This window comes from Amphiura filiformis, chromosome 3 (genome assembly GCF_039555335.1).
Source record: "Amphiura filiformis chromosome 3, Afil_fr2py, whole genome shotgun sequence".
Taxonomy (NCBI): Eukaryota; Metazoa; Echinodermata; class Ophiuroidea; order Amphilepidida; family Amphiuridae; genus Amphiura; species Amphiura filiformis.
In genome coordinates this window covers 34,233,771-34,259,069 of record NC_092630.1, presented here as the reverse complement: position 1 = coordinate 34,259,069, position 25,299 = coordinate 34,233,771, and the positions used below count along the sequence as shown (strand labels likewise).

Sequence of the window (25,299 nt, the reverse complement as noted above, 5' to 3'; positions counted from 1 at the left end):
AACGAACTAAGCAGGAAAAAAAATGATGAATAAAGAACATGCAGAATATAAGTGCAAGACAAATTAGGATTTCATAACATTTGCTCACGTGATATCGCACAAGAAAGCTGACATTTTGTGAATATAGTATAAATGCTAAGAGATCAGTTAATTTTAATCGATTTTTTGTTTTAAAAGGAGAAAATAAAAATAAGTAAATCCAAACTAAGAGGTATTAAGTGTACATTTCTATAAGGTTTGTTTTAATTTGGGATCTAAAGAGTTTTACTGATGTAGCCGTTTTGGCGCATCTGTCAATCGAATGCCATTTTCTTGGCCCGGCGGTTCTTATTGTTTTGTTAGCAAACTCTGTTTTTGTAAGACAGATCTTGTAATCTTCAGCGTTTCTTGTGTGATACCTGAGGTGATTCCTCTGCTCAACAAAATAACTATTGAAGGCCTTTTGGTAACTGATTGGTATTATACTTGTACATAAAAGTGCTTAGTTCGAGATCATAACTATCATAAACATTAAGCAAATTGTAATTCTTGAAAATAGGGGCTGAGTGACTTAAAAAGTGACTATTCGATATCATTCTAAGGGCTTTTTTTTTGAAGTTTGAAAATCTTTTCCAAATATTTTTGACAAGTATTTCCCCATGCTAAGATACCATAGTTTATGTAAGGAAGTATTAAAGTACAATATAGTGAATACATTATTCGCTCGGGACAAAATGTTTCAGTTGGTTTATTACACCAACACCTCTAGATATATTCTTTGAGATGTTGGTAATATGAAATTTCCATGTTAAATTCTCATCAATTGTCACTCCAAGAAATTTGGTCTTATTCAACCTTTCCAGGATTACATTATCTAATATAATATTTTTAGTAACATTGTACAATACGCGTGATGTTTTGTGATTTGTACCAAGCACCATATAATTAGTCTTGCTTGCATTCACTGATAGCTTATTGGCCTTAAACCAATTATTTACTTCTTTTAATTCATTGTTGATAAGATCGTATTTGGACACAATGTCCTTATGTGAATAAGTTATAGTAGTATCATCGGCAAACAAGACAAATTTTAGAATGGTGGAAGTATTTATGATATCATTAACATACAAAATGAACAATAATGGGCCTAGGATGGAGCCTTGAGGTACTCCACATATTATATCTTTATATTCAGATTTACAAGATTTGTAATACACATACTGTTTTCTATTATGTAAGTAATCTTTAAACCATTTTAAAACGTTTCCTCTGAAACCATAATGTTCCAGTTTATGTAATAAAATACTATGGTCGATAGTGTCAAAGGCTTTTGACAAATCTAAGAAAATCCCAACAGTTGTCTCATTGTTTTCGACAGCATTACTAATTTTGTCAATAAATTCCAAGATAGCCATATAGGTAGAATGTTTAGATCTAAAGCCAAATTGCTTATCATTTAGAATTTCATATTTATCAATGTAATGTATGCATCTGTTGAACACAAGCCTTTCAAGTATTTTTGAAAAGCATGGCAGAACAGAAACTGGACGATAGTTTGAGAAAACTTCTGGATTTTCTTTCTTATAAATGGGAATTACCTTTGCGATCTTTAACTCATTTGGTACTACACCAGCAGTAATAGACAGGTTGAATATAATAGTTAATGGAATCGATATTTCCTTTGCAATCCTTTTTACCACGTAATTACCAATAGTATCGTGACCAGCACTCTTGTTTTGATTAAATGTATGTATTATTTTTATAACGTCTTCATTAACAATTGGTTTCATGTACATGCTACTGCTTAATGGGCTCTTTAAATAATCATAGTACTTCTTGCCATTTGTTGTAATCTTGGAAGCTAATTTAGGTCCGATGTTAACAAAATATTTATTAAATTCATTTGAAATTTTCTGGGGATCTGACACCGTTTACGCCTTTATCATTTTTGAATTTAGCTTGCATATTTCTTTTGTTGTTACGTCCAATAATACTATTTATTGTTTTCCATGTTTTTTGTAGATTGTGTTTAACAGATTCAAATTTCTTTTTATAATACTCTCTTTTTGATTTTCGTATTAACGTGTTTAACTTATTTCTATATGTTTTGAATGACTCAAGCGTCTCATCACATGGCTTTTGTATATACCTCTTATACATCTTATTCTTAGTTTTTATACTTTTGAGAAGACCTCTACTTATCCAAGGAAATTTTGGTTCTTTTTTATTATTACTCTTGTATTTTGTCAAAGGCACACATTCATTATATACATTATTGAAAATATGTATAAACTTATTGTAACTATCATTTACATCTTCATTATCCAGTTCAGCATGCCAATTCACATTGGAAAGTTTTTGCTTCAAATTATTTATATTACAAGTATTATGATTCCTCTTATAAAAATAATTTCTTTCATCAGGCGATGTTTTTCTTACTGCCCGATTTTTGAGTACTATAGTTAATAGATGATCACTGACATCAGTAACTATTATTTCTGAGTTTACATCGTTGTGATTATTTGTAAGTATATTATCAATAATGGTTGCACTATGTTCAGTTATTCTAGTTGGTTTGTAAATTGTTGGCATGAACGAATATGAATAAACAAGATTAAGATACTCATGAGTTTGTTTGTGACAGTCATCCTTTAACAAGTCTATATTAAAATCCCCCATTAGATAGCATTCCTTATTTTCTTTAGTTATTTGATCAAAAAGAGGACCAATAGCTGTGATGAAATGCTCAATTTTCGTATGTGCAAAATTATAAATGGCACCTACTAACATATTTCGTGTATTTTCTCTTTCTATTTCTACAAAACAAGATTCAAAATTAGAGTTTGAAATACAAAGATCAGATCTCAGTTTATATTTGATTGAAGTGGAAATATATAAACAAACACCCCCTTTTTCTCTTTCTGTTCTGTTTGTATATTCCATATTATAACCATTTAAGTTGAAGTATTCGGATGGCGATTCTTTTAAGTGGGTTTCAGATAGGCCAATGATGTTAAATTTGTGATTTAAGGTCTTAATGTTTTCTTTCAATTTTTCAAAATTTTTCTTGATACTTCTAATGTTAACATTCAGTATGGAGAGTTCACTATTGGTATCAATATATTTTTGGCTGAATTCTTCCGGTGCATTCTGGTATTTTGTTCATTTCAATAAATTCGTCATTTTTGTTATTATTTTGAAATCTAATTGGATTAAACATCATTTTATCATATTTGTCAATATTAATATCCGATACGTGGATTGTTTCTCCAGATTCATTCATAAGGTCATTATCGCCATCAGAATCCTCATCATTATCTATATTCACATCATTGATTTTGGAACATTTATTACATACATATTCATCTATTTTAAGTAACGAAATTTCCTTTCGACTGAGGTTCATACATTTCTTATGCACATAGTTTTTACATATTTTACATGAGAAAATTTGATGTTTCTTTTGCATGTTCTTTTTACAAACGATACATTTTTCTTTACCTGCCATTTACGTCTACACACATACAATCTTATAAAACAAATATAAATAATAAAAACAACAACAACAGTTATATATAAAATGTTATCAGTGAAAGAACCTTTTATGTCGTGAAGTTCTTTGCACGAGCAACTCAAATGAGTCTACAATAACGTATATAATGTAGGCGCATGCCCTTTTTTTACGAGAATAAATTATTTAAATATTGAAGGCCTACAGATACTTTTCTTTTAAAAATGATTTCATTGTCATCAAACAGCAATACACACTATTATAAATTAATACAATAGCTAGAATTCTTATAATAACTTGTCATGAAAGAAAATAAACTTTGTTAAACGAAGTTTTCGATTTCATTCAAACAATCATGATCGTGTTTTAGTTTATACCAGCTTTTTACACTTTTGGTTTAATCCATTGTCACCACCTTAATCATGTGTATTGCAGATCGAACATCGCCAATATTGAAATGAATTGGAAATCTACTTTGATTTTAGTGAATCAATATATCAATACAATCTTAACAAGCTAGTCTCAAATTATGTAGACATGAAACTACCTTCAAATATCGCCATTTTAGATTCAACATAGTATTGTACATGTTATAGTAAAACATTTTAATAGGTTCAATATCACTTCACTGTATGATTTTGAATGACACAAGTGCAATAAGTGAACTCATACAGTATTATATGAGTTTGTCCAGTCATTCGAGTTTATCAGTTTTTGCCACTCAATTCTGTCATAGTCATCATCTGTTATTCTTCTCTTTCTGTTGCTGGTGTCAACAAGATCGGCGCCTTTTCTCCATAGTTTATTTAGATCTTCATAGCTAGTTACTGTCACAACATTATTTAACTTCAAACAATAGCGACTGGTGGTGTTACAGTAATAAGCATTTTAGGTAATTCAGAACAGAAATCAGAAATAATCTCCGCGATTGATGTGCTGTCTCATTCGCTGGGATTCCTGTGATTTTACTTGCCATTTACATCATTAGCAATTGTAAACAGGCTCACCCAATAGATTGCTAGTTATTGAATGGAAGTTCTATGAAGACCTCATGATCAAACAATGTGCAAGACACAAGTACAAAGCATTTCATTTAAAGTGCCAAATTTACTGCCATTGAGACACTTTGTGAGCTACAATCTTTATCTTCCAACTAAATACTCACAGTCCACTCTGTTCTGAGTTATCGATTTGCTTATTCCAGTGAAAGTGTTGTCAGATAGACTACAAAATACTATCAATAGCTCATATATCTACAGATTTATTTACAAGGTTATCAAACCAAATTATCTGCAGAGAGTGCTCAAATTTAATAAAGGAGCAATGTGCATTCAAAATAAAGATGGATTAGCTCATTTTCACCAAATTTCAAATTGTCAAAACATCGCCACATTTGACAATTTCCCTGAGGTAGCTATAACAACTACCTCCTCAAAACAAATTTGTCAGAAGTCAATAAAAGTTTGGTGAAATTGAACTAATCCATCTTTATTTTGAATGTAAAGATTTATTTATATTATTGCACTCTGAAAATGACAGCTATATCTAAATACAGAAAATGCAAATAAATGATGTATACTATCCAATGTTTTAAAACTTAAAAAGTTTTACCCCAAATTTACTTACTCCCAATTGTTATAATAAAATATCTAAATTTAAATTCTATTTATCTCTTAGTGGATCCAATAAACAAGAGTTCTGGAACAAACTATTTACATAATTCCACACGATATTTTGGCCCTAGGCCTTTTGCAAGTGTGAGCTGCGATCCGCATACCTGAAAACAATCCAAGAAAAGATTGTTGCGTGCGAAAATTGTGCAAGTGAAGTGCAAGCGTGTGAAGCTCACATGGCAAAGGTGCGCAGAATATAAAATACGCAAAAATGGATACAGGTACGCGGGTTCAACTCCTAGACTACTGAGAGGCATGAAGAATGAAATTAATTGTCAGATTTATTTATGTTGAATACATTGAATTGCAGATTCATGCCATTGGGTTTAATAAGTGTCTCAACTTGGAAAATTATTCTTTGTTCCATCAGTTTGCGGTTCTTTCTGTCGTGAGTGCTATTACTTCAATACCATCCAAAGTGTGATCACTGGTAGTGATATGCTCCGGGACTGGTCGTAAGATGTCATGCAGAAGGATATCGCGTCTGTGCTCTGTAAATCAGTCGGCCAGCATACCTTCTGTCTCCCCGATATACAAACAGGTGGGATGGCGTTTGCAACCAATGGAATAAATTACATGTGTTGTAATGCAACTGAATGTTTTTTTGATGTGGTACATCCCTCTGGGACCAGTTACGCTGCTGTTGCTTCTCAGATGGCGACAGGTGTTGCATCTGCGTTGCTTGCAGGTTACCATGCCTTTGCACGCTACCGTCTCTTCATCTGTTTGCAGGAGAGAAGAACAAACAAGGTGATCTTTAACGTTCTTGTCCCGACGGTAGGACACAGTGGGTGGTTCTGTGAAGATGTTAGCGGTGGTAGGATGATCAGTAATTATCTTCCAGTTACGCAAGATCACATTATTTACTGCAACAGTGGCTGGATGGTACATGAGTACAAGCGGGGGACATTTTGTCTGCACATTCTTTGGTGCGAAGACTCTCTGGTGATGGTATGAACCCATTGTTCTATTTATCTCTAGTATGCTTGGAAAATCATTGCTACATTTTCCTTGCATGTAAAATCTGTCAAAATATTACTTAAATACAACATACAAAATTTGTTACCAGTAATTTGTAAGTTCAAGTAACATAAATGATTTCAACTCAATGTATTCTACATGTGATCTATGGTTTGTCCTTCATCTCCATAACAAAGGCATCATTGTTTTCCTCATACAGATGCAGATAAGAATCACGGTTGAGTATCTGTTGATTCGCGCTTGATATAAATGTATCAGCAGCACCCTCAGCTTCATGACCAGCTACCTCTGTCATAGGATGTAAATACGAATCTCTATTGACTTCATCTTTGGCACCAGTTGATCCAGATCTAGATTGGGACTCCTCCATATCTGTCTGCATTTGAAGACTGTGTATTGTTGAGAGATTCTGTGTTAGCACCTTAAAGCTGCTACGATCTTTTGGATTGATACTCCAACACTCTTTCATGACGTTGTACCTAAAATGACAAACAATAGCCACATTTATATTATGAAATGGAAGCAGAGAACTAATTACCCCAAGACAGAGAAACACAAAGAATCACATCAAACCAAAATTTTTTGCCACACTCTCAGCCATTGGATACGGTCGAGATTTTAAAATTGAGAAGTTCCTATAAAAAATTTTTTTAAATTGAAAGGATATTTTTAATTATTATATTATTCTTTCATTTTTGTACTGTAAATAACATAATATTACATGTACATATAGAATTATTTTCAACACTCCCACCATCTGAAAACACCGATTTTCAATGCCCGTGCAACGATGAGCAATGAGCAAACACGCTTACATGCACCCATTTTTTGGGGATGGTGGGTGGGTTAAAATTCTCCTGACTGAACCCAATGAAGGCTGATAGTGATCTGATTCCACTTTTGCGACCTGAGCAACGAAACAAACAAAATGGCCTGCTCTGATTGGCCGAAAAAATGCGATCCAAACAAAGGTTGCAACATGCCATGCCACCAAAACAATGTGATGACCTCTGCGGGTCATGACCTTACAAGCTTGGTCAACATTGGACGCTAGCATTTTTCTGCAGGGATAAATCGGATTCTTCATGATGGGCACATTAAGAATCGTTGTTATATTATATCTTTTAAAATTATTATAATTGAATGAATAAAGGTAGATTCTCCTAAAGCTATACCATCCTACCACCAGTGGTAGCAACATTTGACTGCCTGCAAGAGTCAATGTGACTTAAATGAAGTACATGTACAATGTATGGTGAAATTGAACCTTATGCATCTTATTACTTACACATCTTCTCTGCAATTTTCAGGACAAGGAAGTCTATTTCCACCAGTGATATAATAGTACACATCTCTGTTTGCAATTTGCCTGTATGGCTTGGCTCCATTGGTAAATATCTCCCACATCAGCACACCAAATGACCACTTAAAGATAAAACAAAAAAATAATTCTTGCAATATTACTTGTAGAAGGAGGAAACCCCAGTTTGGGACTAGCCAAGCTGTAAACAATGATATTAGTACATTTCCGTCAAATGGTAGGGAAAGTGGTAGGGAACAAATTGTATTTGCGTGTCTTACTTAAATGTTTAACATGCAAAATATGCATGACAAATATCCAATTTCATTTATTTCCAGTATAATATTTTTTACCGGTCTTTTAACAAACTGACAAATATTTACAACAAATTATGCACTATAATTACAGTTTGTCCACTCTGAAGTACAAAGTGACAATGCACGCGTATACAGCGCGTAAACAGTGCGCAGTGCTGCGTCTTTGCTGCAGGTATGCATGCCTTCAAAGTCGGCACAATGTGTGCGTCCGCGTCGGTACTTTGTGCTTCAAAGTAGACTGACTGTAAAGTGTGTAAATATAAAAATATACACAATATTGTAAACTCTTTAAAACTGTAAGTCATTTTTCTGTTCAGACCATGAAGCTTTGCATAAAAAGGTATGGTACGTAACATGATGTTTCATTGATTTGATTCTCAGTATCTCTGATATTCATACCACATCCGTCTTCTCATTGTAGAGTCTGCGATCCAAACTCTCAGGAGCCATCCATTTCACTGGTAATTTAGCTTTCTTATCCTGACTGATGTAATCATAATCATCCTCCATGTCACGAGAACGACCAAAGTCACCAATCTTAACGATCAAATCAGCATCCACCCTAATTAAAGTAAAGAAGAAAGTTAATATTAGTAATAATAAGAATATGGAGATGCTTTTACGTGCATAAACAAAAACATGCCTCTATGCCCTTTACAAACAAGAAAATAATTACTATCTTAACTACAAACTTACACTACATATAATAGATCTTAAATCTACAAAGATAGATACACTTGACATATTAAATGACATTTGAAATAAACAAGTGACTTTTGAGTTGTGATTTGATTGAGTTCAGAGAATGTGCTTGACGAATTTGAATTGGTAACTTATTCCATAGTGTGGGAGCGGTAACTGAGAAGACACGCTTAGCATAAGAAGTTGAAAATCTTGGTGACACAAGTTGGCATTGTGAGCTAGAATGAAGTGATGAAGTTACAAGGTGGATTGTAAAAAGAAACAAGTTAAGCAATGCATTCCGGTGACTGACCATTGTAAGTGAGAAGTAGAATCTTGTAAATGATGTATTTGTGGATAACCAATGTAGTTGTTTTATTAAAGAAACAAATTGTAAACAAATGTGGTAAAATTAGTAAAGAGTCACACTACTGAAAAGGATCAACTGAAAGATCATTCTGGAAAGTATATATCATTTCAGAATTGGCTTTGAGTGTTATAACACATTTTCTGATAATTGATATGAAATAGCTTGATGTTCCTTACATGCAGTTCCTGGCAGCTAGATCTCGATGAACAAATTTCCTTCTAGCTAGATATGCCATACCCTTGGCAGCATCTATGGCAAATTTCAACTTCTGTTTCAGTCTAATTACCTATATATACATAGGAAAAGAACAAGTGCATTAATATATTTAACTGAAGTCATGTACATTGTACTGTGATGCTATTTTACTCAGTGCATTAACAAACAAATGATGTAACTAAATACACCTATAGATTCAATATTTGAAGAATGATTATAGTCTCTTGTTATGAGGGAGAGCAAGTTGACAAATTGGGTGTCCTTGCCTTGTACCACTGTGATCCCAGGTTCAAGCCCTGAGATTCCTGCTTTCAAAATCAGTAATCAGTTGCTTGGTTATCAAAAACTTCCTGCACCCAATGGAATTTGGGGAGCTGCACAGATAATTGGTGGATGTTACAATATGGCCTACTTGATGCAATCTGATTCTGATGATTATCACCAGTAGCAGGAAAATTACAGTGCTTTAAATCCTCTGAAAAAATGTGCTATATAAATCGAAAAATATTATTGTTCATATTACTAGACGACCTATTGGATCTGCAGCTGGGCACAAAAAAACCTCTATACAAATCACAAATTTCCATGCATTGTGATTGTTGAAAACTATAGACCCATAAAGTTTGTCTCAAAGCTCCTTTGATATTCAAAGTTTTTTTGAAATAATTTGTCATTTTCATTTTAGATGTAATTGATTAATTGATGAACCAGGTTTGATATAAAATTGGATCGATTGAGCCCATATTTATTGGTCGAGCAATGAGTTTTGGAAATATTAGACGAGACGTAGTCGAGTCCAATATTTTAAAACTCATAGCGAGACCAATAAATATTGGCTGTAAAGCATCCAATTTTATCATTATTATTTTTTGGATCCAATATTTTCACACACTTGGATTCATCAAAACATAATAATGCTCATAATATTGCACATAATGCTGTACAAAATCACAGATACAAAATGTATTATTTGAGTCTTGAGTTCTTTATTTTATGCTGTGGGACATACAAATCACCTGAGAAGTTTGGCTTATTTATTAAAAAAACACAGAGAAGAAAATTCAGACATTTTATCTGTTGACTGCAAATCACTTCCTTCTTTCACATTTTTAATGGTAAAAAAGTTATTTTTTGACAATTCTAACACTCTACTGTTCATGTTGATACAAACTTTTAAATTAATGGAGCCTAATTATTCAAACAAGTTTTAAACAAAATTCAATATCTCCTCTTGATCACATTCTCACCATTGTTGTCTTTTTCATAAATGACTTCAAATCTCCATTCTTCATCAATGGGAGGACTACAAGTGGACTTCCTTCTGGGTCAAAGGTCAATCCAATCAAACCCAAAACATTTGGATGCTCAAAATCTTTCATGATGAGTCCTTCCTCTAGGAACTTGACCACAGTAGACGGATCTTTGTCTCCTGAAATTTTATGTGCCATTATCGTTTCATGGATCATAGAAGTATTAAAAAACATGGCAAAGTTCATTTTTAAAGTTTATTTTATTTATTTTATTTATTTATTTATTTATATATTTATTTTATAATTATTAGTGTACTCCTTAGCAAGAAAAGGGTACATTCTATTGAATGGGCCATTGCATTTATTTATTTATTTATATATTTATTTTATAATTATTAGTGTACTCCTTAGCAACAAAGGGGTACATTCTATTGAATGGGCCATTGCATGTGTGACACTTAAGGTTTGAACACATTAAAATCAACCTAAACTTGAACATTCCTTCAACTATATTGGATAGGACCCACCAATTAAGTCTCATAGTACAGGGGTGGGCCAGCTGAAGTTCCTGGTGTTTAGATTGGATGTAATAAATGTATAGTTTGATCAGCTCGTAATCATGTTGCAGCTGCTAAAGCATGGAATTGTATTCATCTACAAACACTTTCAAGAAATGCATTTGCTTTTTTTTTGTAAATGCAATGTTGTTTTAGTAAAGAAGTACATATAGGAGATGCACCAACCCACCTGTGCCTGTGTTGGAAATAACTTAGAAACACATGTGTCAATAAAATCAAAATATGTTGCCTACCTTGTATAGATTTAACAGCTACCTGGCATGTTGTACCTCCAGCTTTGAGAGTAGCTAGATGGACTTCTCCAAATGCACCTATATAATGTATACAAAAATATATTAAAATATATAACCTCATGAGCTTTTATCTTATGTTATAAATAGCAGCTGGTTTCATTGTTAAACACATGAACACTTTGATGTTAGGCTTTGAAAAATAAAAACAAAAAGTAAGTTTGGGAATTTAAAAAAAACACCACTTCATATTCACTTTTATTACTTTAACAATTGCTCTGGCTTCAAATAAATGAAACCAAATTACATTGACTACAATACCTCTAACAACATTCTCCAGTGCTGCTGCTACATTCAGAATGTCAGGTCAACTCACTAAATAACGATAAACAACAAGTAATTGTGGCTTTAATTTGTACAGCAGTCAGCTAGTGCTACAAATTCAAATTCTGTATTACTAAGCACAGTACTCACCATGTCCCAACAATCTTTCAATAGTCAACTCATTATATCTGATCTTCACATCCTCTGCATTGATCTGCACATTATTAGGTAAGACAACTGATACTTGTTGCTGTCGACCCATGTCAGCATTTAAATTATCAAGTTCTTCGCCAACACCTACAAAATAAGAACATAAAATTTTTTTAGCATCATACACTCATAGGAAATAAATCCAGAATGAAATATGGACAAAACTAAATTATGTGCACAAAATACACGAACAAGTACACTGCTATTATTCAAGATTTTACGAGCTATGCTATATGTTGATGACAGGGGAGGTAATTCAATGCATAGATTAAAATGATACATCATTAAGCAATAAATTAATAAATTACAAAATTGCACCAGTTTTGTATATTTTGGTTTTACTATACACTAGTATGCAGACGACTTACGTTTCTGTAACAACAAAAGTCTTTCAAGAAGCAAAGCATCTCTTTTCTTTTGGAACTTCTTGTTATGTTTCATGTGAAATCCAACAACTAATAGAAGAAGCAATAGAAGCACAACAATGACACAAACACCTCCAATAAACACCTCCAAGTTGCTTGATTCATTCCGAGGATACTGAACTGTACCTATGTTAATAGGTGGCAAGTTTCCATGGTAAACCTGTGAAATATATAATACACAAAATGTTAACTATCAGCACTATAAATATTGTTTTTCTGTTTGGCATAAAACTGCCTAAGCTACCTTCTGGTGAGAAGCAAGAAAGATGTCAATAAAGCTATGTAAAACTACTTGAAATGTATAAAAAGCCAGTTTACAACTTTGTAAACAGAAAAATATGCATGTTTGGCTGGATCTTTTTATATTTGATTGATCAAAGTTTTCATCAAGAAATTGCATTTTTAAACTAACACTGTATTAAGAAGCGAAATGGAGATGGGCAGGTCACATTCACGACTTACAGAATGGCAACCAAGAACAGGGAAAAGATCAAGAGGAAGACAGCAGAATAGGAGGTGGCATGTGTGATGACATTACTGCCTACATGGGACCTACGTGGGACCTACATGGACAAGAAATGCAAGAGACAGAGAACAGTGGAAGGATCATGAAGAGGGCTACGTCCAACAATGGTCGAACACAGCCTGGTGAGGTATTTCATAAAATTAATTTGTGAATTTCATGAAACATTTATTATAATAATGTTATACTCATGGCACATGTATTAAGACAAATGTATTTTCACTTCTGCTTTTCTCTCTTGGTACAAATTGTCATTACCTTTTAATATATATCAATGCTTCATTACACTGATTGGTGATATAAAAAGATATTTGTCAATTTGCTTGTTCTTTTATGATGTACTTATTCAGAATACATTTACAGCAACTTATTTGACTGTGCCAATCAGCTTACCACAACACAGGTATGTTTTGTTGTAGTCCCATTGATGCATTCACGCCCTGGGTCATCAATTGGTACAGTGATAGTAAGAACTGATTCATCCAGTGTCTCCACCACAGCTTTTACTGAACCGATGTAAACAGTCACATCAATCTCAGAACTACCAGCATCAAGATTACGTCCCTGTGATAGTAATGAGAACATATTATAATTATTGCTTTAAGAAAAAAACTCCTTCTGTCTGCTTTTACTGCCCCTGTAAACTTTACAGAAAGAAATTAGCTGACAGTAATTGTTACAAGTTGGAAAGACTCATTCAAGGCCAAAATCACCTTTTACACAAATTCACTCAGAATCAACAACAAAACACACTGTTCATTTGAACACACTGTTCATTTGAACACACTGTTCCACAGCAATATGAATCCTTTGGCAATGACAACATTCACAATGAAATTACTTTCACTATTCACTTATTGCTCTTCACTTGTTGCTCTTCCATTCCACTTGACAGACTTAAGAAGCTTATTGAATCAGTTATCAGCATGACAACGAAGACCAAAATAAATCTCTCTTATCGAGATGACTCCACAATATCTCCTTTGTTAAGAGGTCAAATATACATAGCCCATTCACCATAACTCTAAATTGCCTGATTCCAAGTGTTCAACACTGTGTGAACACATTGCTGTACTTAGTGCACTACATAGATTACAGCTTACTTCATATTTATGAAAATCTGCCAATAAAAAATCTATAGCTTTCCTCTTTTATGCCAAACTTGTAAATCTGGAAAGATCCATTCTATTAATAGCTCATTCTGTCAGTCACCTTTTTACAGCCACAGAGATTTTCCATATTATTGTACAATGGATGTACAATGAACATTCTGGAAGCATCTGGGAATCTCCAAAGAGGAACATTCTGGAACTGTGGATTTCTAATTATGTATATTCTGGACAATTCTTGTGATTTCTAAAATCCTATAATAGATCTGGCATTATTTTGATGGGATCACATGAGAGGGGATTCCCATCTTTCAAAAAATTGCTTTTAAATGTAAGCCAAGTTAAATGATCAAATTAACATACTCAGGGCAAATCACAGTAATCACAAAATGTTAACATTGCCATATAAACCACAGTTTAAATGATGCCAAACTAATTATGTTAAGTCGAACAAAATCCACACAAAGATCAATAGTAGTGTAAACGAAACATGCAATATGTATTGTTTGTAAGAAATGCCCTGAGAGTGCTGCACTTTTCAAAGAGGGGGCATTTATATCAAGTAAATTTTCAGTGACGACTACTACACTGCTGCTGCTGATGCTGCTGCTGCTACTGCTACTACTACTGTCATAATATGTTCTGTTCATGCAATTTAGCAATCGTCACAGACATGAATGATGCAAGTTTAAGCTTCCTAATACAATATGGCATGCACATTTTGCATTTTTGGAAAAATTTGAGGGAGAGCATTTATCATAGCAGGCATTTAATACAAACAATATGGTATTTCCAATTCATAGTTTGACATTTACTTGCCTGTATCTGCTCAATGCCACCTCTGGTGCTCTTGGGATTATCTTCAAATGGAAAATACTCTGGATCAGGAAAGTACTCAATAGTTACATTATTATCATCAGACCATCTCGAGAGTTCTGAGACATCACCAATAATGAATCCAAAGCTTGCTTCTCCAAGTGGGTTCACTTCTCGTTTTCTCCTGGAGATGTTGTCGGATGATGTCATGATATTTGGTGTCTTGCAATGCATCATGGTGTCATTGTGAATCTCACAATCCTGAGATTGATAAGTATAAATTAACATTTATAGACCAACCCTCTCTCCTATTGTTCTTACATTACATTTGATTGCATCTTGGCATTTTTTCACCCGGCATCATCACACCTGGGGAGGAGGGCACTCAAGTTTCATATCATACACATGCATGAGAGATTTTTAAAACACATCCTAAACAGGATTTGTCCTCTTGAGCAAAACAAAGAAAAATAGCATGGTTTCACAACAAACTTTACCCCCTAAACAGGATTGTATCTTCGTATCTAAAAGGCATCCTAGTCTCCTATAAATGCACCCAGTAGAAAAGTTTATAAACAATTGTTATTCAAGAAAACAGGTAGTTTTTTCATTCGCTGAAAAAGACCCTTTTCCCATGTTTTTCTGGTCATGAACATGTACACTATGAAACTTGAGTGGCCCAGGCATCACACATACAAGTACAATGTTTGAATGCACTGTTTCTGGTGATCTAATAGTGATACCAATTTACTTCTTATCAAAATCAACTATGTATCTGCATATAAACCAATGTTCCACATTTTTTTTTTTTTTTTTTTTTTTACTCATCAAATAACAATAATAGAATATATTCAAAAATCAAAATACAAAATATGAAAGTGAAGGGAACACAGGAAAGGCCAAGAAGAGGCCTGAAGGGCTGTGATCCCTTGTTTGGTTAATTCATCATTTGACATGGCAGCAGATTGTCATTTCAATGAAGAACTTACAATAAGCTGCCATATCCTGAGATGAGTTAACCTAAATACATAAAAAAAATAACAATAAACAATAGCAATTTAAGAAATGCACAAGACAAATAAATAATATTAAGTATAAATACCCAATGTGGTCATATAAACCAGATACAATAAGAACTAGAGCGGTTCCCGACTTGCGCGGTTCTCGACGCAAAGCGTCGGCCGCAATGCCTCCACCTCGAGGCGTATAATTTTAACCGGTGCAATTTCACTAGGAGCTGGCCATCTGTAGATGACAGTGTAGGTTTTTAGGAAAAGTTTAACAAATGAAAGATCCTTGACCCGATCGATAGCCTACAACAGTTTTAAGTTATTTGACCTCAGATGACCCCTGGGTGACCCCAGATGACCCCAAAATGACCGTCCAAGAATTTGACTCTAAATGTTAACTGTACCCACCAAGTTTCATGCCCATACGACAGTTTTAAGTTATTTGACCTCAGATGGCCCCTGGGTGACCCCAGATGACCCCAAAATGACCTTCAAAATATTTGGTTCTAAATGTTTACAGTACCCACCAAGGTTCATCTTCATGCCCATATGACAGTTTTTACTAATTTGACCTCAGATGACCCCCAGATGACCTTGGGTGACCTTGACCCACTAACCAAACCTACTGGTGACCCCGGATGACCCCAAAATGACCTTCCATCAATTTAACTCTAAATGTTGACTGTTCCCACCAAGTTTAATGCCCATACGACAGTTTTAAGTTATTTGACCTCAGATGACCCCTGGGTGACCCTGGATGACCCCAAAATGACCGTCCAAGAATTTGACTCTAAATGTTGACTGTACCCACCAAGTTTCATGCCCATATGACAGTTTTAAGTTATTTGACCTCAAATGACCCCTGGGTGACCCCAGATAACCCCAAAATGATCCTCAAAAAATATGGTTCTAAATGTTGACAGTACCCACCAAGGTTCATGCCCATACGACGGTTGTTGCTAGTTTGACCTCAGATGACCTCTAGACGACCTTGGGTGACCTTGACCCACTAACCAAACCTACTGGAATTTGAAGACTGCCAACGACCATCCCTCCACCGAATTGCATCACTGTACACCAAGGTTCATGCCCCTACGACGGTTTTTGCTAATTTGACCTCAGATGACCCTAGATGACCTTGGGTGACCTTGACCCACTAACCAAACCTACTGGAATTTGAAGACCGCCAACGACCATCCCCCACCAAATTGCATTACTGTACATCTTACCAGTTCCGAGAAATTGCACCCGCAAGCTCGGACGGACAGATGGATGGACGGACGGATGGACGGACGGACAACCAGGAAACATAATACCTCCGGTGGAGGCATAACTGGAGGCATAATTAATAGTAACTTTGCATAAGATGCAAGGATCACATGTGTGCCATATACAGCAATGAACAAGTGAGGGAAAGTAAATTAATTGGAAGTGACTTAATTATGTTACTGAAGATGTCATTACCTCTGTAAATTGTTCATCTCCTACATACATTATCATCTGAGGTGTTTGAGCCAAGTTGAATCCTGTCCCTGTTACAGTCAATGTAATGCCACCGCTGTGTAAAAAGAAATTAAATGAGAAATATAATCAAATGCTTTAAAAGACATAAAAGAATCCAAGAATTGTCTTTCTATTAAAAATCTGAAAAGCATTAATATAGCATGTATGGTTGAAAATAAAGCATAGAAAAGGAAGCTGGATCAAAATTATCTACAACTAGATTTCGCGGTTCTCGGGTTGGGTGGTTCTCGTGATAAGACTCTCTCTAATTACCCAACACCCGTTACCCATATAGGCCTACATGCCCTGACCTTTTAAACTACATGTACTATGGTATATACGTCTCTCGATTGTTCGCCTCTTCCAAGCCCTGTCCTGCTACCACATATGAGGAACCCAATACCCTAAATTAGTATCTGGATGTAGGACGTTACAAAACATGCTAAAGTAATAACATCAATCGGGATAAATGTGAACGCAAGCAGGCCGAATATAACGGGTAATAGGCTAGGGTTAGGGTATACGTTTCTCCTATTCAAATGTTAACAACGGAAAAAAATATTGCACCCCGGAAATAGTCATGTTCTGCTGTAGGCCTAAGAAATATGTTGAAAATAGGCCTATTGATCCGATGAGATGCACCTGCACGATTAACCACACTGCAATGCTTTCCGATGCTTGCACTGGCGCCCGTCAGTACTCCGCGCACTACTGCGATAAGCGCACCATGCGAGCACGCGATACGCACCATGCGAGCACGCAGCGTTAGTGAGCCACGCAGCAAGCCTTGATAGCGCCATGGACAGAGGATTTGACGGACGGACACGCCATAATTAGTATTAAGATATCCTGGCACAATATGAACATAAAAATATAAGTTGAAATTCTGAATTAACATTCTGTCATTTAATATATGTACCTTTCAATAGTTTTGCGTGGTTGTACATCTGCCACAGTTGGGTTGGGTCTGTATGTGAACATATCTTGTGATTGTCTCATTGCTCCATCAAAGGATACCACTAAAGGAAAAGTTGAGTCCACAGCAGAGCTTGTAGTACGACATGTAGCAGTGGTTTCATTCACTACATTGTCTCTCCTATAATAAAATGTATGATAAAGTATCACATTAAACCTGTTATGGCTTAAATGGATTTATCAATAAACAACACAGCAGACAGCCAGGGATGGACAAAAAATCATTTTACCTATTCATGACACAGTCAGACCCAATGGTAGCTGATATCTCACTGCATGCATCTAGATATTGACCTGAGATTGTTACTACAGTACCACCAGCTTCTGGACCCTCTTGAGGCTCAAAGGAAGAAATGGACGGATTCTGCAAGCAAATTATAACAAAATGAGTTTGCATAATTTGTTATTTTGATTTGTAATTCTAAAATAAGCTGAATGTATTGGTCATATCTAAACTTTGCATCAAACATCTAATTGAGTATGGTGGACATTTGTTTTCAATTTTAATGACTTATACTTTTTAATGGCAATTCAGGCTTTCGAGACAAAACTGAAAGATACATGGTATTTCATGATTTCTAATTAAAGAGAACAATGTTTTGTTGGCAAGCATTTAGCCTGGAATTAATTGCAATAAAACATAAAATGTGACATCACATTACTATTATAGATCAAACAGCACAAAACCATACATACCCTGTAAGTAAATACCACAGTGCCAGTACTTTGTAGCACAGTCTCATCTGCCCCTTTGATTGCCACAGTGATGTCTTCTTCAGAATCTGTACTACCTGAAGGTGTCCTGCAACTAACACTGTGAGAAACATTAGACACAATTAGGATTAAGATGCAATAAAATATACAGCATGTAACTAGTAATGGCACCCTTACAAAAAAGCTGCAGCTCTATACAAAAACACCACTAAACAAAGCAACAAAAAAAGGATGCAGCTCTATACAGGCACATACTCAAGTTAGGGTGTATAAACATCACAGGGTAGACCGGGACAAATTATTAGCAGTAAGTTCCTTGCCCAGGGGAATTTCAAGCTACCTTCATTTACCGATTGAGCTAGCTGGACTGTTAGTTCAACGTGACTTTAAAGTACAAAGGGCCAAGTAGATGAAAGTTTAGCACTTAAATCAATTTAGTTGAATGAAGTGTTGAAATTCTTTTAGACTAGTGTCTGCATCACAAAACCATTCATGTTAAGTCCAATTTGAAGTCCAATTTGAAATTGTCAGCATATTGTAGCATATGGACAAAACTATTATATGAAATGAAGATTAATATCACACATCACACAACTACATTATTAATTTGATTGTCTCACAAATCAATTTCAAATTGTCAGGGTTGTAACAAGTCACCCAAAATGTGTCTGATCATTCTAGTTTTTGCATGAAAACATTGTTTGTGTAATGGGGTAGTGATTAAAGAGCAATTTATTTGTAATAAGCTTACTATATTAATGGTGTTATCAATTGGTAAAAGAAATATTATGGTTACCACTACGATGTCAGATTATATTTCAATTTTACCTGCTTCCAGTCCTATACTCCTGACGACTCAAACCACTAATATCACAAGGTTTTCCTCCAACCGTCACAGAGACTATATCATCAAATTCAAGGCCTAGGTCAGTCCCCATGACAGATATGATGGTGTTCCCTTCATGAGGTCCAGAGGGTGGCCACACCTACAAAATGAAATAGTGATGCAATAAGTTAGTGATCATATCTAAACCATGTGTCAACAGCACAAGTCAAACTCATTCAATCAAGTAAGTTGATTTGTCACAAGTTTACAGTGTGGTTCCAATGGCGTTGCACACTTAAACAAGACTTAATAGTCCCTAGCCTCTCCAACAAAGTGAATCAATGGTTATGATGGAATACAAATGTCTTGTACATGAGTGACGATGATTCCATAACAAACCATTTAGAGCCGTTTTACAGATACCAGGATAAGAGAAATGAGGATTCTCCCTTCTAACATGGCCTTAATTTGCTTAATCATGACCTTCTTTGTGCAGGATATTTAAACAGCAATCTTTCCTATATGTCCTGTTATCATTCACAAATACCACCTGGTTATATTAATTGTCAGTGGCATATAAGTAACAAGTGGAGTGGAAGGACAAAGTCCACAGGACCAGGGATAGTTAGGAGTCCAATACATCAAGAGAGACTACAAGACAATGGGTAAATACAAGGTGGATATTGTTTTTTGTTTATTGAGTACCCATCAAGCAAGTTGAGAAAGCCCCAGATGGCAAGTTATCAAAGGGTACTGTACAACATTCCACAATCTGTAAAAATAAAATAAAAAGTAGTTGGTACACTGCCTCAAGGCAAATGAAACAAGTCTGTCATGAATTTGAAGTGCACAATATGTCCTGAATCCTACATTTTGCAATCTCCCACCTATCAATGTTGGAAGATCTCAAAGACCCAAACTGCTACTGCTCATCTTACCCCTGATAATATAGGCACTGGACAATTGTCATTAGTACCAGGTGCCAGCCAGTCCCCACTACACTTGGAATTATCATTCACTGTACACATGGCATTGGTCTTACACCAGCCACACATTAATTCTGGTCTTGTTGTGGTACTTGACAAGCAGCGACTGCAGTCTGGTCTGTTAACTTCACACTTGTACAAAGTCACTGAAAGGAAACAAAATGTTCTATACTTATTATAGGTGTTTGCAACCACTGACCCAAATGCCAACTTCTACTATATGGTGTTCCACATTAGTAACTTTTATTTTGTTTTATTTTGGTATGGGTATTATTATCAATAGATGAGCTCACAGACTCCACACTAAGCAGTTAGGAAAAGATGAATAATACTTAATTCCATAACCTATTTTGAACATGGTCAAGACCCTGAATGCACTTTAACCTTTTCCCAATGCTCAAATGTAAAATGGAATCTATTAAAGATGAATTACTTGCAAGGTTGACATCTTCTGGAATATATGAGATCTTTGCAGGTAAAAACACCCATTTCCTTGCTATTTCTATAGTACAAAATGTGCCAATCCAGGGATGAAAGCAGTAATAATAATATGAATGTGGAATGGTCGTCCTTGATTTGGTAGTTTACAAAACAATCTCTTGTCGATTATAACATTCATGAGACCAAGCATCTATCTGAAATTCTGCTCATATCACCACAGCTATTATGTTTTTGGTATTTTTTGAGTGATGAATAAGTTTCAACATTCATTGGGTGCAATCATAGAAATGAATGGAAATGAATGGAATCTTACCTATAAATCCAAAGACATCATCCAGTATTCTGTTATCATTCCACACTACAGACAAACTGACATCCAAGTTTTGAATTTCTTCACTGAAGGTGTACTACACAAAATATATAAATACAAAATACTCCAAACCATTAAGCATTTACACATGGAAAGAAAAAAATATACTTGCATGTGTTTTGAGGGAGAGAATGAAGTACAATCATCATTAAGCATTGTACATATCAATCAAGCTCTTTTCTGGTAACAAGTCATCATTGGTATATTTTACAGCCAAAAATTGACTGTTTTGAAGCCACAACCCACAAACTAAGGTATATTCAAAATGCTATGAAAATGTCTTCCATAAAGTCTCTACTTTACCATTCTTGGTGCACATGTTAACTCCTCCCCTGACCTCATGGCTGCTGTAGTCACCTCACTCCCTTCTATGTTCAATACACACTTGTAACTAGTAACCTGTTAAATTATAAAACAGAAATTAACAATGGTCAAAAGTATCACATATTTTCTTATTTTCAACATTTTAATTTGCATATATCTCAAATTGGTAAAACTGGATATATCACATTTTGTGATGAAACTCTTCATTTCAAAAAGAATCGTTACTCAATCTTTACTTCCAAATTTTTACACACTTTACACAATAGTGGAAATAATGATCTATCTCCATATTTATAGCATGGCTCTTTGGACACACAATTTACACAGGTTTCTATATTCTAATGTTCTTAGAACCTGGTCAAAGTCCCTTCATGTCCAATTTCCTTTGGTCATCCTCTCTTTCATGTTCCATCAATCTTTCCTTGTAGTATGCAGTTGGAAAGGCTGATTTCCACCTGATCACATTGCCAAACCACTGCAGCTGCCTTTGTTTCACAATTAAGATAGGATGTTTATGTCTTCAATAAAGATTTCCATCAGTTCCCTTACTTGTTTGTTGGTTATGTGTGAAGTATAGAGGATCTGCAGGAGTCTTCTCATACAGTCCATATCAAGAGCATTTATACGTTTTCCCATCACTGCATTTATGGTCCAAGTTTTGCACTCATATAAGAATACCACGGCTACCAGTGTTCTTAATAGACTCATTCTTGATGTCATTGTGATGTTATTGTCCCTTTGTATAGGTTTCAGATTTGCTGATGAAGATGCAGCAACTCCAATCCTGATCTTGATTTCTTGTACTGACTTAGTATCATGATGCTTATACTGACTTAGTATCTTGCCCAATTTGCACAGATACTGCTTTAGAATACTCCATATTTGTGTCTTTGCTCTTTTCTGTGCTGAGTTCCATTCCATGCTGCCTGGCACTACCCTCCAATCTCCTTCTTTGGTTATTTAAAGCCAGGGCCGGATTTACAGTTTTGGGGCGCTGGGTCAGGCCAAAATTTGGAGGCCCTAAAGTCAATATGAGGATGGCTTGTGTACTCAAGTGGCCACTGAGAGATAACAGTGGAGGAGTATCGACTCCGTTATTAGTAACATATTTTAACATATATCAAACAGATTTTTCTCAGAAACATATTTTGTCCTTCATGTACGCCACTATGTGTTTTGCAACCGACGAATTGATCTTGAACTTCCTCAAGATGGCGGCCAGAATACACTTCATATAGCACTGGACACCCAGCAACTGCAGACATCTTCAGTTCCTTTTCCCCAACACAGTATTTCAAACAATGTGAATGTAAAGATGCAGGTAAAACCAGATCTCATTTGGCTGGCATAGGGTCAGGTCTTGGTTGGATTGTAAAATGCCAAGTGGGTCTGTGGTTTGGACAGAGATTCAAGTGTGGGTAGTCCTCACTGGATGGGTCCAAGTCCTTGACTGGAAAATTCTAGGTCCTTGTTTGACGGTCTTTACAAGTAGGGTTGGTTGGGTGTGGGTTTCATGTATGGTCTTGATGCTTGTGTGGCCAACTGTTACCATATGTGCATAGCAAATACATGAAAGTGCACATATGTGACATGATCAAGGGGAATGGGTCACATGTCGACCCTGGTTGAAAATGAGTTTTACACATGTTTCTAAAGAGGACGTTTTGAGCTTTCAGAAACTGAAAACCCAATGCCCTAGCAGAAATTCTATACAGCAAGAAGTGTATCAAAAGTGTATCAAAGTGTATTAAAACTGTATCAAACAGCAATTTGATACAGTTTTGATATACAAAGGTGTATTGAAAATGTATCAACTGAAAATATAGGGTATCAAAACTGTATCAAATACCACCTAACTGTATCAAAAATGTATCAAAAGTGTATCGAATTTGAACTTAGTTAATTTTGGCCATGCTTGTGGTGTATCTAAAGTGTATCAAATTGGACTTTGCAGTTTTTTAGTGTATGTAAAGTGTATCAAAATGAACTTAGTTCATTTTTGGTGCTAGATGTATATCAAAAGTGTATCAAATTGGACTTAGTCAAATTCTGGCTGCATACAGTGTATCAAAAGTGTATTAAATTGGACTTTGCCTGTTTTTTAGTGTATGTAAAGTGTATAAAATTGAACTTAGTTAATTTTTGGTGGCTAGAGGTATATCAAAAGTGTATAAAATTGGACTTAGTCAAATTCTGGCTGCCTACAGTGTATCAAAAGCGTATTAAATTGGACTTAGTTTATTTTGGGTGGCTACAGGTATATCAAAAGTGTATCAAATTGGGATTTCATAAACTGACCTTTTGTAGTGTATCAAAACTGTATCAATAACTGATCACATGTCTAGATAATGACTCATCATTTTCAAATTTGACCATGTGGCATGCATGCAGTTAACACCAGGATTTGCATTTGGAAATGTACTGTATTTTAGAGCAAATTATGGTGTTTTATTTATCATAATGAAGATACAAACATGCTTGTAGACTGCACATTAGGTTACAATGTAGTTGTAATCAGGGACTGTGATTAAAGAGGATATTTTATTGACTTTGTTCTGATAAGGTAAGCTTACTATATATTATATATAGGGCCTCTATGTATATATTATTAAGCATGAATATAGCACATGCCTGTATAGTAAAAAACCCTGCTGCATCTTTTTGTTATTAGTAGCCTTTTTGTCTCTTTATTGAGGGTAACAACTTCAGTGACAAGCACTGCTTTCCAAGCAGGCCCTTGGATGTATGTATGTTCCATTTTGGTTGGGTTTTGCATCTTTTTGCAATTTGTCCTATTATGCGTTGTAATTTTGAGCGTTGATAGGGAAAGTGCATTGAGCTGCTCCGTGATGGGGAAAGTGCTAGAGGTCAGCATTGGCAGTAGAGGGCAGTGTTGAATTTGAGCTTGATTAGACTAATTTCAAAATTTGACCTTTGACCCCTTCACTTTAAGCTTTGGGGTCATTAATGTTTGCAAATATGTTTAGATCATGTAATGATAATTCTTGTTGAATTTGAACTTGATTGGACCAATTTTGAAATTTGAAAAACTATCAAAAGTGTATAAAAAACTGTATCAAAAGTGTATAAAAACTGTATCAAAAGTGTATAAAAAACTGTATCAAAAGTGTATAAAAACTGTATCAAAAGTGTATAAAAACTGTATCAAAAGTGTATCAAAAACTATATCAAAAGTGTATCAAAAAAACTATCAAAAGTGTATCAAACGGCATGTATCAAAAATAGGGCGGTCCCGCTGGCCAGCATTAGAATTGGAACGCTGATTTGATACAGTGACATATTTGATACACTTTTGATATAATTATGTATTAAATGTGTATGAAATGAAAGGATAAGAATTTCAACGCTAATTTGATACAGCTTAAATTGGAACGCTGATTTGATACAGTGGCATATTTGATACACTTTTGATATAATTATGTATCAAATATGTATGAAATGAAAGGATAAGAATTTCAACGCTAATTTGATACAGTTTAAATTGGAACCCTGATTTGATACAGTTACATATTTCATACACTTTTGATATAATTATGTATGAAATGAAAGGATAAAATTTCAAATCTAATTTGATACAGTTTAAATTGGAACCCTGATTTGATACAGTTACATATTTCATACACTTTTGATATAATT

General features: G+C 34.9%; 2 protein-coding genes across 2 annotated transcripts in view; both read right to left on the bottom strand.

Moving 5' to 3' along the window:
- LOC140147206 (plexin-A2-like) overlaps positions 1-25,299 on the bottom strand; it is a 148,509-nt gene that overhangs the window by 85,191 nt on the left and 38,019 nt on the right. The window contains exons 11-15 of the mRNA XM_072168986.1: positions 21,622-21,717; positions 21,262-21,355; positions 20,460-20,653; positions 19,524-19,681; positions 18,678-18,795 (exon numbers count right to left, since the gene is read on the bottom strand). Coding sequence (XP_072025087.1) covers positions 18,678-18,795; positions 19,524-19,681; positions 20,460-20,653; positions 21,262-21,355; positions 21,622-21,717 — 660 coding nt within the window. The remainder of the gene's footprint in view (positions 1-18,677; positions 18,796-19,523; positions 19,682-20,459; positions 20,654-21,261; positions 21,356-21,621; positions 21,718-25,299) is intronic.
- Positions 5,286-18,554, bottom strand: LOC140148030 (hepatocyte growth factor receptor-like). Its single transcript, XM_072169865.1, has 15 exons — positions 18,543-18,554; positions 18,212-18,345; positions 17,926-18,102; positions 16,968-17,061; positions 14,497-14,754; positions 12,962-13,132; positions 11,989-12,205; positions 11,561-11,707; positions 11,408-11,455; positions 11,090-11,167; positions 10,276-10,457; positions 8,989-9,098; positions 8,161-8,323; positions 7,433-7,569; positions 5,286-6,623 (listed from the first exon to the last, which is right to left on the bottom strand). The coding sequence occupies exons 1-15, from the start codon at positions 18,552-18,554 to the stop codon at positions 6,290-6,292; spliced, it is 2,262 nt and encodes a 753-aa protein (XP_072025966.1). The 3' UTR covers positions 5,286-6,289.